Genomic DNA, 17,534 nt, shown 5'->3' on the forward strand with positions numbered 1-17,534 from the left:
GCCATTAGTGCTTTTACCTTACCAGTAAGAATATCGGTGGTTTGGTGGTCCTGAGCACGCCGCAAAGTGTAATAAGATAGTTATGCAGATTTGTAAAATTTGGTAATTGAATAGATAGAAATATTGAGGCATTTATAATTATTTATGGTTACTTGTCTCTTTCACTCACACCCGAATATAGCGCTAACTTATTTTCACAAGTAGGCGTAAAAACGTAGCAATGTTTTCGTACGCGAGTAAAAGAGAAAGTATGCTTACGCCTGTATCAAATTTTCTCCCTATTGAAAGACCTTTAGAAACGCTAACTAAAGAAATATTAAATTATAATAATAATATGTCTTGCTTCCACTTGACCCAATCTGAGTAAGTGTTAATCATGTGTTGAAATTTTGCCTACCTTTTTTGTTATTTAACGGGGAACATATTTAACCAAGGTTCAACTTTTACCCAAAGTGGCGCAACTGGGCCTCGTATAAGGGAAATAAATAACATACATTCGTAGATGTTACTATTTATTTTCGTCTTACCATTAAGACAATTATCGTGTCTCTGGGACACGTACGGGATGCTCGTCAAAATAAAATACATAAGAATTATCGTGAACATGTTATCCATATAAATATTTATACAGCATCATAATATGTACAGTCCCGCAAACTTGATCCAGCGGTTCGAACACTGGCGACAGACGAGCCCCTGGCCCGCCTCCGACAGATATGTAGCTATCGAATATACAAGCTGACAAACTAGTAAAATTACGCATTTAGAATTTCACAATAACATGTTAGTACATGAATGGAATCACACAAAGAACGATTTTACGAGGACAAAATAACAGTAGGTACAAATGCGCCAAGATCGCTTGAATGTGTACGTGAGCGGCGTACATGCACGCACATTCTCGGCCGCACCGTACGCACGCACACAAATAAACCAATCACGACCCGTTTGTATGACGATGTTCTACTGTTTTAATAATTGTACTGTAACAAACTTAACAATTTCAGGGCTAATATTACCAAAGTTATTAGTTAAGTAACGCATATTCTTTAGACGTAATATGAGTAAAAGAGAAAGACTTTTGTCCTCGTGAAAGCGTTAGTCCAGCTAGAATTTTCCAACGATCCTTTGAGGCATTAAAATAAAATCGATCACAGAATTAAAACATTACCATGAACTAGCTTATCGTTAGTCGATATCGTACTCTAATAACAAAAATAGGATTTTTGGTAAAAAATATTTTTTTTTTCGTTTCACTTACGATAAAATATGTTATTTAGTATTGTGCCACTATTTGAAATGTAATAAAAAAAAAGATGAAAGCGAATTACTTGAAGCGAATTGACCGATTTGGATGAAACTCGACTATAATGTAGTGTCGCCTACAGGCTACTACACCACACTAGCTACACGACGAAACCTACTTCAATCGCTGTGAAGTACAATGTGTTATCAAATAACGAAATAAACGGGAATTCAAGGTGCATACATAAAATTCATAATTAGATTCATCATCATTATCATAATTTGTTTTATGAAACATACTGTACTTCACATACAAACAACTAAAATACAAAACAATACTAACCATCTTACATCAAGTTACAGTCAACTCAAATCTATCAAACTATCATCAGAGATCTGGATTTTAAATTAACGCAATCTATTAAACATAAAACCAACATTTTAAAACATTCTCGAACATGACGCCATGTTATAAACCGCCAAGTTACATACTGAAGTTTCGAGTTAAAAATGTAATTTATATGTAAGTAAACATAAAACCGCCATTTTAAAACATTCTCGAATATGACGCCATATTATTAACCGCCAAGTTACACAATCAAGTTGGGAGTAAAAGATAGCCTACTCTAATGTGGGGGGATGCTTTATTTTTTTATTTTATTTTTTTGTGATGTTTTACTTTTATTACAAAATTATAGTCCAGTAAAGGTAAGTAGTATTTGAATTAATAAAATTTTAATATTACTTTAGGTTAATCTTAATAATTAATAATTGGTAAATACGTCAATTCGACAGGCTGATAAAATTTAAGGACAAAAAAAACTTCGACGGGTAAAATACGATAGCAATACAATATTATTTAAACAAAATTGTTCGTCGCTTTACAAGGGAATACAGAATATTAAATTCTTTCCAATCCGTATATATCCAAACGTGCGTCTATACTATAATACCGCTAATATATTATTTACAGCAATATTCGCGTAACCACTCTTGAGTTATTCTTCTATGAAGACGTCAAAAAACTCGGAAGAAATCACAGCTTTATAGTATGTGTATTTTAAAATTGTTGTAGTGACTTAATAAATTGAAATATGACCTTACTGATTAAAACTTTAAAACATGCAAAGTTTAAATTTAAATATAGAATTTTTTAAGTTTTTTTTTTAAGTCTCGGTTTTATTCAAAAATAAAATGATAGGGGTATATAAATATAACAAACGAACAAAAAAAATATAATCGTTTTGGCACCACAGTAGAAGCTTGCAAATACACCAGAAAACCAAAACAATCGCTACATTTCTTTACTTCTAATCGTAAAATACCCCTCTTCGTACATACAGTACGAAAAGATGGTCCGGTCTTGACTAGCAATATTTAAGACCTAATTAGTAAATCTATGGACAGAATCTAAAGCAGTGGGCCTTTTTAATGTTTCAAACTAAAAATTTACCAATATTTTTACGTTTTTAGTCTTCTAAAGTGACAACTATAACGAAGCGGGGGTACCGATATTGTTACACAAATTTTTACAAACTAAGGCAGTTTAAAACTAAATTTCCCTACGTCCCGTCTCGGGGGGGACACTAAAATAAAAACATACTCATATGTGGACACGTTCGAACGAGTATTTAATACCATTTCCGTTGTTAAGCCCGGCTAGTGTGCGGGTGCGTATGAGAGAGAGATAGCTGTACACGAGTGTTGTGTGTGTGTGACAAAGAGGGAGGATTACTCTGTGTAGTCCCAGCAGTCCTTCTCGTAGCCTTCGTGCACGTGCTCCAGTAGTACTTTGCGCCGGCTGTCGCAGTACCTACAAAGCAGAGACATTTTTTGTAACAATCATATATCTATAATTAAAAACTCTAATTTGCCGGCAGGTGCCGCTATGTAGCCTTAGGGTCTATCGTGTCAACTAGGCACATTATCGTGACACATGATAGCTATATCGTGACATAGACCCTAAAGCTACATAGCGGCACCTGGTGGCAAATGGAATATCAAAAACCCTCATTAATTTTATCACTGTCACGCAAAGGTCCTAACCGAATAGCATTTGATTCCTATTAAATAAATTATTTAGACATACATCATTAAACTTAGATACCATGTTAACATGTCTTCTAGATTTTTTTGTAACATTACCTCAAGAAGCGTATAACATAAAAAAATATTATGAATGGCCGCGTTTAGAGACATTTTAGGATAACTTTAATTTAATAAAGATTTTGACACAAACTCCATACATTTACTGTCAACCTTCATTACGTCAAAGTTAAGTAATTAAATGTCTCTGACTGCGGCTGTTAGTCGGCCCCTAGACGATTAATTTTATTGTGCAATATCACGTATTGTCCAATATTATTGATCATCCAGGGTTGATGTTGAACGCGCCTGCCTTTAATATTATTGTCAAATAAATTGTTACATAATATTGTACAGTGATATTGGACAATAAAATTGATCGTCTAGGGGTCCGCTTAGAGAGATAGAAATTTATCTCTATCTCTTTCTCACCTGTACTTATCCTGCACCTTCTGCTTGATATCAGCCAAGTTCTCACTAGTGATATCCCGCTCTAGGTACTCAGACAGAGTCTCGGTCGCCGACTCGAGGTCACGTTGGTTGTCCTCGAATATGACGCTCTGGTTGTTCTTGCGGAGATAGTACGCAAACACGTACGTGTACATTAGCGTCTGGCGGCACTGGCATAGGATGTCCACTGCCTTCTTGAGGAATTGGACCTGCGAATAGAAAGTTGGTGTTAAATACGTCAAGGACAAATGGGTCATGTAGATCTGGATCCATATTAGAACAAGTGTATTCTAATATTATAACGCAACAAAGGGACACAACATTTTGTCATTGTTGCGTACTAATTACTATGCAACGTTAACAATGAGCAATGTTAAGAGTACGTAAAACGCCACCGTTGCAAGACGTTGCTGGAGCAATTTTACAACTTTTCAGACAGATCTACATAGCTTTATGCGTTACGAAACACGATTACATGACGTTAAAGTATCTCTATTTTGTTAGCAAATTATACAACTGTTTGCTATGTTAGACATTAGACAATGTTTTCACTATTTAACTAAATGCCGTACTCAGAGACATTTAACGATGATTAAACTTCAATTTAATGAAGAGGCTTATGTCAAAGTCTTCATTTAATTAGAATTAAGTCATTAGTTTTCGTCGCTGAGTGCGGCAGTTAGAAGCGTATATTTATCTAAAAAATATACGTGTTACTTTGCTATTTACCTCGATCCAGCTCATGTTGTGCTGCTGCATCTCCTCCATCTTCTCCTTGACGGAGGCGTAGAGCTTGGACTCGAACCGCAACGACTGCATGTGGTTCATGTAGCGGTTACAGTAGAACAGGTACCGCTGCAGCGCCGCGCGGGACCGCTCCTGCGCGTCGCGGGCCGCTTTCGCCTCGTCCTCGTCGTATCTGAAATAGAAAATTGAAAGTAATTCTAATATATAAAATTCTCGTGTCACGGGGTGCGTGTTGAACATCACGAAAATCGGTTGAGCCGTTTCAGAGGGAAACGGCTGGACCGATTTTCGTGATTCATCTTAGCGAGCATATCGGCTAAGGTTGAGAATCGGACAACATCTACTTTTTATATTGATAAGTGCATATTTTGTTGAATAAATAATAGTTTCTGCGACCGGATAGCGATGGACGTTGCCATGGTGACATACTTATTTAGTCACTTCAATAAAATAATACGGGCGAAAATCGAACGACTTTATACGGCAAAACAACATTTGCCGGGACAGCTAGTAGTGGTTATAAAAATTGTAATAGTAGTATTTAGAAAATCGGCCAAGTGGTAACGAGACTCGCGCGCAACGGTTCCCAAAGAATAAAAAAATCATTGGTTGCATAAAGGCCCATCTGAAATGTAATTTTTTGTAGTTTTGAGGGCGAGTATTATATCAAATTATCGTTTGTAACATCAATATTAATGAAAAACTGAATGTTAAATTAAGATTCAGCAAACTTCAAGACTAAAACTAGTGACTCAAAAACACGATAGCATACAATTTTCTCGATATAAAAAATTGCGAAGTTGCTTCTAAATCACCTATAATTAACACGTTAAACTGCTGGTATTCGAGTAATACATTAAAATAAATCTTGAAACTTTTTAGTATAATTACATTATAGATAAGGCAGGGATTATGTTACATATTTTTTAATAACTTAATAGATATCCTTTAAAAAAAGAATACCTATAACTGCCCGCTAACTTGGCGATGAATCCGCGTCGTCCTTTTTCACCTGGCATATGAAAGACGGGCGTGAGTGTGAAGAGAGAAGGTTTTTTGGATTGGTCGCCCCCTTAAGTATTTGTAATTACAGCGATATCAGAAACACATTATTAAGTAATCTAAGCTGTAAAGGTGCAAAAACTATAACTCCATTACCAAAATTGATAGATTAGCTATTATCGCTAATCTATTAACATATTTGACACCTGATTCATTATAAATGGAGCATTACTTCGGGCGCTACATTAGAACAAACATAAAACCACGAATCTTATATCTTTAACCCTTAACCACCTAGCACATATAACCTGCCATACGTCTGTGGGACCCCGGCTATAAAACATACGATAACTATAAATAAAAAGGGGGAGGCAAATATTAATTTAAAAAATTATATTTAGGCACTATTAAGCTCTTTGTTTAAAAAATAAAAACTTGAATATCAACAACATTTTTCAAATAATACAGCATATTTTGTACAATCTCGTGTTTTTGGCTTACTGACTAACACTTTCAGAAAATAATTTCTAAAAAAAAATATTTAATTGATAGGAAATTATTCTTACGTTTTTTATTTAATTAAATTGACAAGTAACTTTTAAAAAAATAATAAAACTCATTATAGTTACTAATTCTAAAAAATCCAAACTTACAGCTTTTTATGGCCGTGAAGACAGATCTTGTCTGAGCATTCGAGGCAAATAGGAGCTTGGCATTCAAAACGCATGTGTTGTGTTTTATGTTTTTTTAAGTGGAACAGTTTTTATGAATTGCCAATCACTCTTCATCAGTGCTGCAGCATGGGATATCTGCTGGAGGGTCGAGTTAATCTGAAGGATTCTTCATATCATGTTACAGTTTCACATTGCTTTCACAATGTGCCCTAAGCGATCTCGTAAATTGTTTAGCCAGTTTCTCCATAAACATGTAACTGCTTTTAACCTTTTGTCTATGTAGCTGCACAGATAAGTTCACTAGAATGCAATTTCAGGCAGGGCAGATGACCAACTAAAGTGATTTTTGGCTAAATAAGCATTCTTCCTAGGTCTAGATCGAATTTCCGCTAATTGGTACATCATCCTCAAATGAAAACTCTTGGTCACTTTCCGAAGGAATGTAACTTTGTGATGTATAGCTTCTTTGCACTGCAGTTGGCTCTTCGCATTCGGAATCAGACGCTCCACTATGAACTATATCTTCCAATACAATATGATTAATTTTGACCGGCTCCACATCGCTGCATTCGTCGTTTGGTATGTTTTCATCATTTGTCAGGCCTTGGTCCAACCAACGCTCAATAAGAACTTAATTAAGAGCCATTATTTCCAAAACAATAAAAAAATTACAGTCGAAAAAACTTACGTAACCTCCTGACAGGGGTCTCTTAGACCCCCGCAAGTCTTTATAAGATAAATGCATGCATGCCTAACGTCGTCGAGCCGTTGGGCGATAGCTAGGGGCGCAGGAAAAAGGTACAAAAGCCAACGAGTCGATACAACACTCCGGCGCAAAAATATTAACAAAAATAATATCAGCGGGGTCTGTGAGACGTATGACAGGTGGTTAAGGGTTAAACGAGCAATTCTTGTTTAAGTGTATATATATATTTGGAATCTCGGAATCGGCTCCAACGATTTTCATGAAATTTACTATATAGGGGGTTTCGGGGGCGATAAATCGATTTAGCTAAGAATTATTTTTAGAAAATGTCATTTTATTCGTGTTTTATCGAATACCGAGCAAAGCTCGGTCAAATAACTAGTGTTTCATTATGTGTTATAGAGTTTTGGCAGTTCCCTTCCTTCAATCATCACCCTAATATGAACTAAATAGTCAGTATATTATATACCTGTTACAGTTATACCAGCTGCTGCCATGCGGCTCCCAGGGTCCCAGGCAGACCCAGCAGAAGTCTGCCTTGCAGTTCTGGTTCTTGCACACCATGTGGTTGCACCCGCCATCCTTCTCGATGGTCACGTTGCACTTGGGACATTCCTTCGTGTTCGCCGCTATCCAGTTTGACGTTTCCGAGTCGTCGTCGCATTTCTGGAAGTTAAATAAACTTAATTATATACTTAATTCTTCTAAGCTCAGTAAATCAACTAGGTATATTAAACCTATTGAAATATATGGTAAAAAAAACCTAGCGTGATTATATTTTGGGCTATCTAGATATCTACTTATGATAAGCCTCTACGTGTCTAAAATTAACTAGGAAATTTAATTGTTATACCTAACTTGAATAAATGTTGGGATACCTAGACTGTAGATACCAGGATAAAGTAAGTAACCTTGATCCGCCGAATTCACGAAATTCAGTCAGATAGGGTGTTGGTGTCGGTAAGGATTTAAGACTGCAAAACATCTGCACATAAAACTCAATCTCTACCTGCTTACGAAAAGGGAAATAAGGAATGTAGAGAGGTATCATTATTTATTAAATAAGTATTACTAATCTACACCAAGGGTTCCTAAACAATCAAACAAAAAATTTTCTACTATTTAAAAAAATTGCGAGATCCTAATAATACGGACTACATTTTGCTGACCAATTATTATCGATACCGGAAATTTCAATATTGTCATAAAGGACTTCTGGACAAATATGAGTTATATAACATGATAAAAAGTACCCATATATTTTAGTACCAAACCAACTCAAAAAAAAATGGCTAAAATGGTCACCTTGGAGAATCATAATATGAATCATGATATGATTAATTTTTTTTAGAATCGCAAAATGCAATTCTGCTTGCAATTCATGTCTATAGTTTGTGCGTTTTATGATGATATTCGTGACACATTATAATTGACAATAGTAGGGAAGTTACCTAACAAAAATTAATTGATAGTTTGAAAATATTGAATCACTTCGTAAAGGAATTGCAATCGAAATTATCGATTTCGTACTGACATTTCAGTGGTGCCGGCGATATAAGATGGCCGCCCTTTTTTATCGATTTGATTTCGATTCAACCGCGTCAATCTCTATTGACATAAGTTCCGTTTCATCGATATGACATTTTTCAAATGTTTACGTAACAATGATATTATACTCCTATTTCACAGTTAATATTTATAATTTTTATTAATAAGTTAGCATTTAGCAACTTTTCATTTTTATTCATTTACAATTGTAGGAAACATTTGTTTTTGTAGATGGAATATAATTTTTATATTTTGATTTTTTTTTGTTTTCTTGTAAAAAAACCCGTAGCAAGGAACATGAAAACTGTCTTCCATATCATCTTAAAACGCACAAACTATAGTAATTCGTAATAATTTGACATTAATTGTCAGTTTTGACAATTAATTTGTTGAATTGATTGAGAGGAATTGCTAAATGTGACCATTTTAGCTCCGCAGATCTACAGATAAAGGGCCTCACCTTAATCCACTTCCTCAGCAGGCAGCATCTGACGGGATCGTGCCAGTTCTCCCCGCAGGCGAAGCAGAAGGTGTGCGTACACCGGCACGTCACCGGCGCTGCCTCCACGTACGCGACTTTCACCGCGTTGTTGCAGTCCGGGGACGGACACCACCGGAGCAGACGATTGCACTGGAATAGGAAGAATAATAGTTTACTTAATTAATTTACGGTCAATATATACTAGCGCGGAGTCGAAGCGCATCAAAGCGAATTGCCAAAAATCTGAACATAACAAATTCAACCTTAACTCCAGAGCATAACACACACATTACTTCTGCGAGACCAATCAGCGTTGGTCGCGCGCGAATTCGCTAGAATGCGCGCGTCTTTTAAAAACGCTCTGAAGTTAAGGTTGAATTTGTAATGTTCAGTTTTGGTAATTCGTTTTTTTTTTTTTTTTTTTTTATTAAATAAAGGGGCAAACGAGCAAACGGGTCACCTGATGGAAAGCAACTTCCGTCGCCCATGGACACTCGCAGTATCAGGAGAGCTGAAGGTGCGTTGCCGACCTTTCAAGAGGGAATAGGGTAATAGGGGAGGGTAGGGATGGGAAGGAAAGAGAATAGGGGAGGGTAGGGAAGGGATAGGGGATTGGGCCTCCGGTAAACTCACTCACTCGGCGAAACACAGCGCAAGCGCTGTTTCACGCCGGTTTTCTGTGAGAACGTGGTATTTCTCCGGTCGAGCCGGCCCATTCTTGCCGAAGCATGGCTCTCCCACGTATAATCCCACGCTTCGATGCGCTTCGACTCTGCACTAGTATAAATTGACCCTTAGTAATTAAAATAAAATAAAAAAGCATCAGAAGAGCTGCAGGTGCGTTGCCGGCCTTTTAAGAGGGAATAGGGTAATAAGGGAGGGTAGGGAAGGAAATAGGAGAGGGTAGGGGATTGATTCACTTTATATCCTGACGTACAATTTGACGTATTTGAAGTATCCTCACCTCGACGAAGCTGTTAGTGATGATGTGCTGGTACTTGAGCTTCACGCGGGCGTCGCGCACGAGACGCATCACCGTCGCGTCGTCGACCAATATGTCGCACGCGTGCGCCGCGCACGCTATCGTTTGTCCCTGAAAATAATAATGTTAAATTAAGAAAATTACAAATAAACCCTCTATTTCTAACTCGAAAAAGCGCTCCAGCCGTTTATGCTATGATGCCACAGAAAAACAGACACACTGATAGTTTGTCTATCAGAGATTTAGTCAATTTTAAAACCTTATTTGTTTTAAACGATTTTTTTAGCTTAGTTAAGAGTGAACCACATTGATCAGTTGTGGAGCACTTTTATGATGATGCTGTACTTACAGATTTCTTAGAAATTTTAGACAATATTGCTACAAACTTTAAAAAAAACAAAGAAATACTTACTAAGCCCTCCTCCATAATTTTTGTTGTTAAATATTCACACCAGCACTGTGTACAGAACCTGTGTCCGCATTCCAAACCAGTCATTATCTAAAACATAATGTTTGATTAGCACAACAAGTTCTTCGTTCTATCTGTCTGTCCCATGACTTTATAAGAATGTTTTACAATGAATAAGATAGATATATAAATGATTAATCTTCTGTTAAGAGCCATTACTTAGGATAGAACTTTATTGAAATAAAGCTTATAGTTCAGATTTTTAGACAAATAATAACAATGATTTCTTAGGTTTTCACGAGTATCACTCATTATATTACACACGGTGGTCCACAGTCCACCCGTAACCACGGCCACTGTAAAGTAGCCGAAACGTCGGGATTAATAAAAGTGCTCCGCGACAAAATCCGTAAGTGTTTGAACCTTGTAATATAACAAATAATAACATATAAGAATTACAATATACAAGAACAATATTTAGGCTATTGTTGCCTGGACGCTGAATTTAACTTAAGTGACATTTTTTAAGCATATGCCACATCACATCATGCTGACATTTTTTGAGCATATGCTACATCACATTATGCTATTATAATATCTCTAGAGTAAAGATTGAAAATCATTCTTAAGGCTGTTTGTCCACCTATCCACCAAGAACCACATTATTATGTGCTGATAAAATGCCTAATAGGCTATTCACAACTTTTTTGACAGATTCTCCATACTTAACTTAACAGAAGTTAATTGGTGGATAGCCTTATCAGGAAGTGGTGAAACAGGCCCTAATTCTACCAATATATAATAATAATTAATAAATATACACAAATATATACTTACTGATGAAGGTAAAACAGAGAAACATATTTCACATTCTTCAGTTCCAGATGTCGATATTCTTCTTGGCAACTAAAATTCAAGTATGAAATTCAATGATTTTTATAAATATTTCATCTATGTAGATAAATAAACAGCGTAAAAATGATAGACACGCCAGTAGCAAAAACATAATAAGATTATCAAGTTTAAAATTTTAGAGTGGCAGTATTTCCTAACCTTTTCAGCCACAGACCCCTACAAAATCAAACACAGTTTTCACAGACCCCTTGTGGTCCAGAGATGACACCGCGGACCCCCATACAGGTTGAGAAACACTGTTCTAGAGATATAGCTATAACTGTGTTCTGAAAAGTATTCTTACCTTTGGCCTCTGTATTACGGGTTTTCTGAATGGATTTATAACTCTTGCCTCATTAAACAACTGATCCTGGTCACCATCATAAAATCTTTCCATAAGTTTTTCTTTATCCCATTTGAAATGATTTAAAAGTATCCGTGTTGTGGTCGCTGGAATCTAAAACATAAATTAACTTAGCAAGGCTGATTCTTTTCAGACACCCTATAAAAGGTAGCCCAGGAAAAAAATTCTAATCATAATCATTTATTTGCCTTGAATGTAGGCAGTTGAATGTTTAGTTTTATAATTATTGACTTCTCAACTTTATCTTTTTGTTTCAAGGTTTTTGGTATACTTATTTCATTTTTTTGAGTTGATGGTGATGATATACAATAAACAAAATTGCAATAAAGTATTGGTCAGATTAGTGAGCGACCCAGAGATTTTTTTCAAAAGTTAGAGAAAAAATATTTGAAGGCCAATTCCTCAATAAAATATGCCATAGATCATAACATTTAAGGATTGGACACCGGGGTTGGGACACATTGTATATAATATGCCCATTCAGTGGCCCCATGTTAATCTATACTAATATTATAATTGGGAAGAGTTGGTTTATTTGTTTGTTTGAACGCGATAATCTCAGGAACTACTGGTCCGATTAGAAAAATTCTTTCAGTGTTATGGGCTTTCCATTAATAAAGGAAGGTAAGCTATATTTTATCACGCTAATACTAATAGGAGCGAAGAAATAGAGGAAAGTGTGGAAAAAACGGAAGGAAATTATTTGAAAGGGCTTATTTGCCAAGGGCTCGATGCGCGTTTCGCCCCAACACCACCAGTAGTGCTAGCACGGCGACCAGCGGAAATGCGAAAGTATGGACAAACTGTGGAAATAAACCTACGGTGCCGTTCCGATCTTTTTTCGTTCCGAAAAATTCAATTTAAATGCCACTTTATGACAGACTATAGTCACAAACTGTGGAGATAAACTTAAGGTGCCGTTCCGATCTTTTTTAGTTCCGAATAATTCAATTAAAAAGCCACTTTATGACAGACTATAGTTTTAAAAATTCAAATAATATCCTACATTATGACATATACTATAGTGTGTCATAAAGTGGCATTTTAATTGAATTTTTCGAAAAAAGATCGGAACGGCACCTTAGGTTTATTTCCACAGTTTGTCCATACTTTCGCATTTCCGCTGGTCGCCGTGCTAACACTACAGGTCGGGGTTTTCAACTTGCATAGTGTTGAGAGGCCTTGCATGAATTTGCTAACATTATTGCTTTTAGGGAGGTGCTTGCATGCGAGCGCATAGGCTGTGTGGGAAAAAAAGGAGGTGCTGTAACGCATGCCTATGCGTAAACTCACTCATATGCTTACAGGGTGAGGTTTTTTCGCGAAATATTGCTAAAAAATAATAATAAAATATAATAAATTTTAAGCTATGGATTTCTGCAAAGTAACATCTGATTTAACTAATAGACAGTTGTCCGAGGGTCAGAGGAAAGTTATAAATTTTGTGACTTTAAAGTACTCAAACTTTACAGTCACAAAATTTATAACTTTCAACATATTGTATTCTCATTACATGTAACTCTTCTTTTATCTATCAAATAGCTTGGTCAATAATAATCATTCAACAATTTGCTACAATTAAGGGTGTTCGCTGTGTTGAGCATTTGCCCGGCGCCTCTGTCTGCCTCGGGCGCGCGCGTCGTACAGGCTGACCCGCCTCAATGCAGCGCTGCTCTATAGGATGATATGAAACAAGCATGCTACACGGGTGGCCGCGCCGGGCGCACGCTCAACGCAGCGAACGCCCTACTACAAGGTATGGCCTAAAATCCTAAATTTTGTATGTGAAATGAAGTCTAGTTGCATTTTTGCTGTCTTTTAATATTTTCCCTGAGACTTATTAGCATTTGGAATGTCTACAATAGATTTGTGTTAAGAAATAATATAGAATTAGTAGGTGCACCGTTTTTATAGGTCATATTACTATGTAGGCCAAGTACACAGCATGCAATCTGTTTATCAGACAATGTTAATACAGAATTTATAGTGTTACCAAATGTAATATATAAACCTACATTCAAGTTTTGTTATTTACTTATAGGTACAGCTACAGCTATAAAATAGCACCTCCTTTTTAAGAAGTAGGTCAAGTAGAAAAATATTTTTGGGTAGGATGTGGTATCAGAACATAATATACTAGTTGTGAAACTTTATTACTTTTGTTTTTGTAATGATGCTCATAAAGTTTATCTTACATTTTTTATCAAACATCTAAGTTGGTGATGACTCATTTGGTTTTTTGCACACAAAAGATTCTCAAGTAAAATGTCTGGGCTTTGTGAATCAATCTAGATAAATACATCAACACAATGGAAATACAACTGAGGAACACACATAGACAACACTTTTTCCTTTATTGACTTTTTGTTCATCACAACAATGACCTAGAAACCTAATAAGTACTTTGTATTTCCATTCTATGAAAAAAACTCGTCGATTCGGATTTGGAACTCGACTAACGATATAAAATAAAAGACGCAAATCCATGGACGAGTAACCTCATTCGATAAGTAGATTGTTTACCAGCTACTGACCTCGACTACTGTGTTCACTTCTTTGATGCAATCGACCATATGCTGGACGATTTCCTCAGTGGACAACACTTCGTACGGATACTCCTCGAGTTCCGTCTGCCGTTCCCTTGTGCTGTGAGTCTCGTCCATGACAAAGTCGACATCGTCCCCGCTGGATTCGTTACCAGAGTCCACATCATCCTTTGTGTCATCTTCCGAGTCCATTGTTGGTGTAAATAAACTGTATACTAAATTGTCCTAATATGCGATACACTCTTATTATTGTATTAATTACACCTAAGATTTAGGAAAGGTCAACAATGAAGAAAATAGTTCACCCACGGACTGCCAAAACCTGTGACGTATTTGTGTAGTGTTGTCAGCACTCAGCAAACTGCAGCAAACGCATTAGTACGATGGCAACTCGATTCAAAAAATCGATTTTAACGGTTGCATTTTAAAATTATTTTCTCTATGAGCTATTTACTTCATCCTTATTTCATGGATTTTACCACGGATTTAAGAAATATAAGAATCACCCTTTTTATGCTCGGTTCTCGAGAAAAGCTGCAAACTTTCTTTAAATACTTGTACATTAAGCGGAAATCATTATTAATCTTCTCATAACATAATATTATTGTACCTACGGTAATAACGGTAATCGGTATATTGTCTAGGCGTCTATCCGTTAACGTACAGCGAAGTATAAATTATAAAAAGCTTGCTACTAGCATTGAGGTACTACCTATACACTAACACTGGAGAGAGCCTTATAAAGTCTGGCTAGCGAAAGATGAGACTGGCTTTTTATTCCAAAACTGATTATGGTAACATTGTCATTAACGAATAACGTCAGTGTCACCTATAGCATCTGTTGTTTATGTGTCAAAGTGAAAAATATTTCTGTGGTTTACGTTTACGTGATTTTCCAATTTAAACGTGACGAAAACTGCTTTTAGCTATGATTAGTAATTACGAACAAAAAAGAAGTGTAAAGGATGCCACTTTTAAACAAAAACAAGATTGTTTACATGAAATACCCCAGTGCATTGGTAAGTACAGGTAAAGGATTTTCATACTTTCAATTACAATTAATTAAAATCAATATTATTTATCATGTAATTGAATTTATTGTTTTGCAGGTAACATGAATGATGCAAAGGATTCAGTTATGCAAGTTAAAATATCAAGCATAAATAAATTATGAGATATTATGTTCCAAGAAGAGTGTTTAAAGACAAAATCAGTTCCCTGATGACATTTCTTCTTAGACCGGTAAGACCCTAACGTTACAAAAAAATACCTGAAAGCAACCTTGTTATTGAATGCTAACTTTATTTATGAACATATTTTCAGATGTCAATGTTTGTACCCTAAAAAGAATTAAAAAAGAAGGCCACATAAATAACGGCGTGTGGTTACGGGAGTTTGACTGGGAGGTGTTAATGCATCCGCCGTATAGTCCTTAGTTACTGACCTTGCACCTTCAGATTTCCACCTGTTTCAATCGCTGCAGGATTCCTTAGGCAGTGTCAGGTTGACATCACAAGAGGACTGCTAAAAACCACTTGTCGAAGTTTTTTCATCAGAAGTCCCAAATTTTAATAGCAATGGAATCGTGTCCCTACCAACAAGATGGCAAAAAGTTGTCAAACAAAATGACACCTATATATTTTAGTCAATTGTAAATAAACTTTATAAAAAAACCTTTAGAATGTTTATATAAAATGCGAAAAAAATTCCGCAACCCTTTGATTTTCTGTGTTGTTTTTTCATCTCCCCTTAATCCTTAGTTTTTAATCAACTTGCAAGGGAGGGTTATTAGTTTCAGGCATGTACAAGTGTGTATTAAATAAACATATTTGAGTGTAATTAATACAATCTATGATGCTTGCGAGTAATAATATAATATAGGAAATTATTTAAATTAAATTATATTTAAACTTAGAAACAGTAGTGACAATTTAGTTTAAGAAAATGAAGATAATTGTTCGGTTAAATTATATTTTGTAATATATTTCATGATGTACGTATATTAGTGATTGAAGTGTACGGTAACTAGAGATGGGCGATGGGTAAATACCCAATCTACCCACCTGGTTATTTACCGGGTAGATTGGGTATTTACCGGGTAGATTGGGTAAATACCCAAAAATGGTGGGTATTTATAATTCAGCGTACGTTTTCACATATTTTTTTTTAGTAAATCCTTAGTAAAACCTCCATTAAATACTGCAAATTTGGTGACTAGCCCGTAACTGTTCGAATAAGCCCCTTTAAGTCTTAAACTAATGTATGTTTGCAATACAAAACCATGTTTTTCATGAATTTCGGCCGCATGTCAAAGAGTAACGCTGTGTTTTTGAACTTTTTTCCTAAATTTTGGTTTTGTATGTGTGATATTAATATTCTTTAAAGTATACTGCCTTTTAATGGTGATAAAGTTTTGGGAATTGAGTAAATCGTCTTAGTGGACGCCTTCATCGTTAAGGGAAACACGCGTGCGAAATTTCAAAACATTCATCCCTCCTTTAGGCTAAACTTTGAAAAATTCTAAAATACATAGGTTCTCGTAATTCAATATTTGTTAGTAATTGTAGGCACTTAATACGAAATATTGTGTAATTGTGTCTAAGAAATTATAAGGTTCCACTAACTAACCTTGAGCCTATACTATTACAACCTCAAGGTATAAAACCTCTTTTAGGTAAGAATTTTGTGAAATACAATTATAGTGGATGCCTACTTTATTAGAGGAACACGTGTGCAAAATCTTGTCTCCTATATAACCAGTACACAATGTCACGATGACCCACTGCAGGCCACGCCATTGCCCGCCACGCCTGAAAATCGTCCGCCATCATACACCATTACTCCGTTTACACAATGGCGATGGCTAGTAGTGGGCCAGTATGGTCAATTGTGAAGAGGCATCTTTACAGTCTTGACACCTATATATTATGTACATGCAAATTAATGTATTATGTAAATGAGTACTGTTTTTGTATAAACGCAACTAATGATCAAATATAAAAAGTTCTTGGCCTGTGCGTTACTTAAAAGAAAAAAATTCCCTTTTAACCGTGGGAGAGCGATTCTTCGGTACGAATGGGTCGACTCCGAAAAAACCGGCGTGAAACAGCGCTTGCACTGTGTTTCCTTCAACACGCAAAAGAGAATGCCGATCTTATGACATGTCCTCATGTCGTCCAACTCGACCCTTTATGATGAGGGCGGAAACTGCCAACCGGTATGGTTGGTTATGGTAACGAAGTATGAGCGTCATGTCGGATATTCGGTTTTATCAGCGCTCAGTGCAAGTAGCTCCAGTGAGTGCTCCAGAGTTGGCTCCAGTCTTTACGCGTCTTTTTTGGCTCAACTATCCTACTCACATAGTTTCGGCTTCTTGAAAGACAGCTTTTTGAGAACCCGAT

At 36.1% G+C, this 17,534-nt stretch overlaps 1 protein-coding gene across 1 annotated transcript; it reads right to left on the reverse strand.

The window, feature by feature from the left end:
• Positions 1-2,851: 2,851 nt before the first annotated feature.
• On the reverse strand, positions 2,852-14,463 carry LOC121734378 (E3 ubiquitin-protein ligase ariadne-1). The gene is made up of 10 exons (XM_042124951.1): positions 14,122-14,463; positions 11,528-11,680; positions 11,167-11,235; positions 10,333-10,419; positions 9,903-10,031; positions 8,918-9,088; positions 7,379-7,575; positions 4,510-4,699; positions 3,763-3,989; positions 2,852-3,058 (listed from the first exon to the last, which is right to left on the reverse strand). The coding sequence occupies exons 1-10, from the start codon at positions 14,323-14,325 to the stop codon at positions 2,977-2,979; spliced, it is 1,509 nt and encodes a 502-aa protein (XP_041980885.1). The 5' UTR covers positions 14,326-14,463; the 3' UTR covers positions 2,852-2,976.
• Positions 14,464-17,534: the final 3,071 nt, after the last annotated feature.

Source organism: Aricia agestis, chromosome 15, assembly GCF_905147365.1.
Source record: "Aricia agestis chromosome 15, ilAriAges1.1, whole genome shotgun sequence".
Taxonomy (NCBI): Eukaryota; Metazoa; Arthropoda; class Insecta; order Lepidoptera; family Lycaenidae; genus Aricia; species Aricia agestis.

Bases quoted from the DNA above. Each gene is read 5' to 3' on its own strand.
- LOC121734378 (XM_042124951.1), bottom strand. From the start codon at position 14,325: ATGGACTCGGAAGATGACACAAAGGATGATGTGGACTCTGGTAACGAA. The intron at 10,420-11,166 runs GTAAGTATATAT...ATTATGTTTTAG, and splicing joins TCTCTGTTTTACCTTCATCA to ATAATGACTGGTTTGGAATG. The intron at 7,576-8,917 runs GTGAGGCCCTTT...TTTAACTTCCAG, and splicing joins TGCTGAGGAAGTGGATTAAG to AAATGCGACGACGACTCGGA.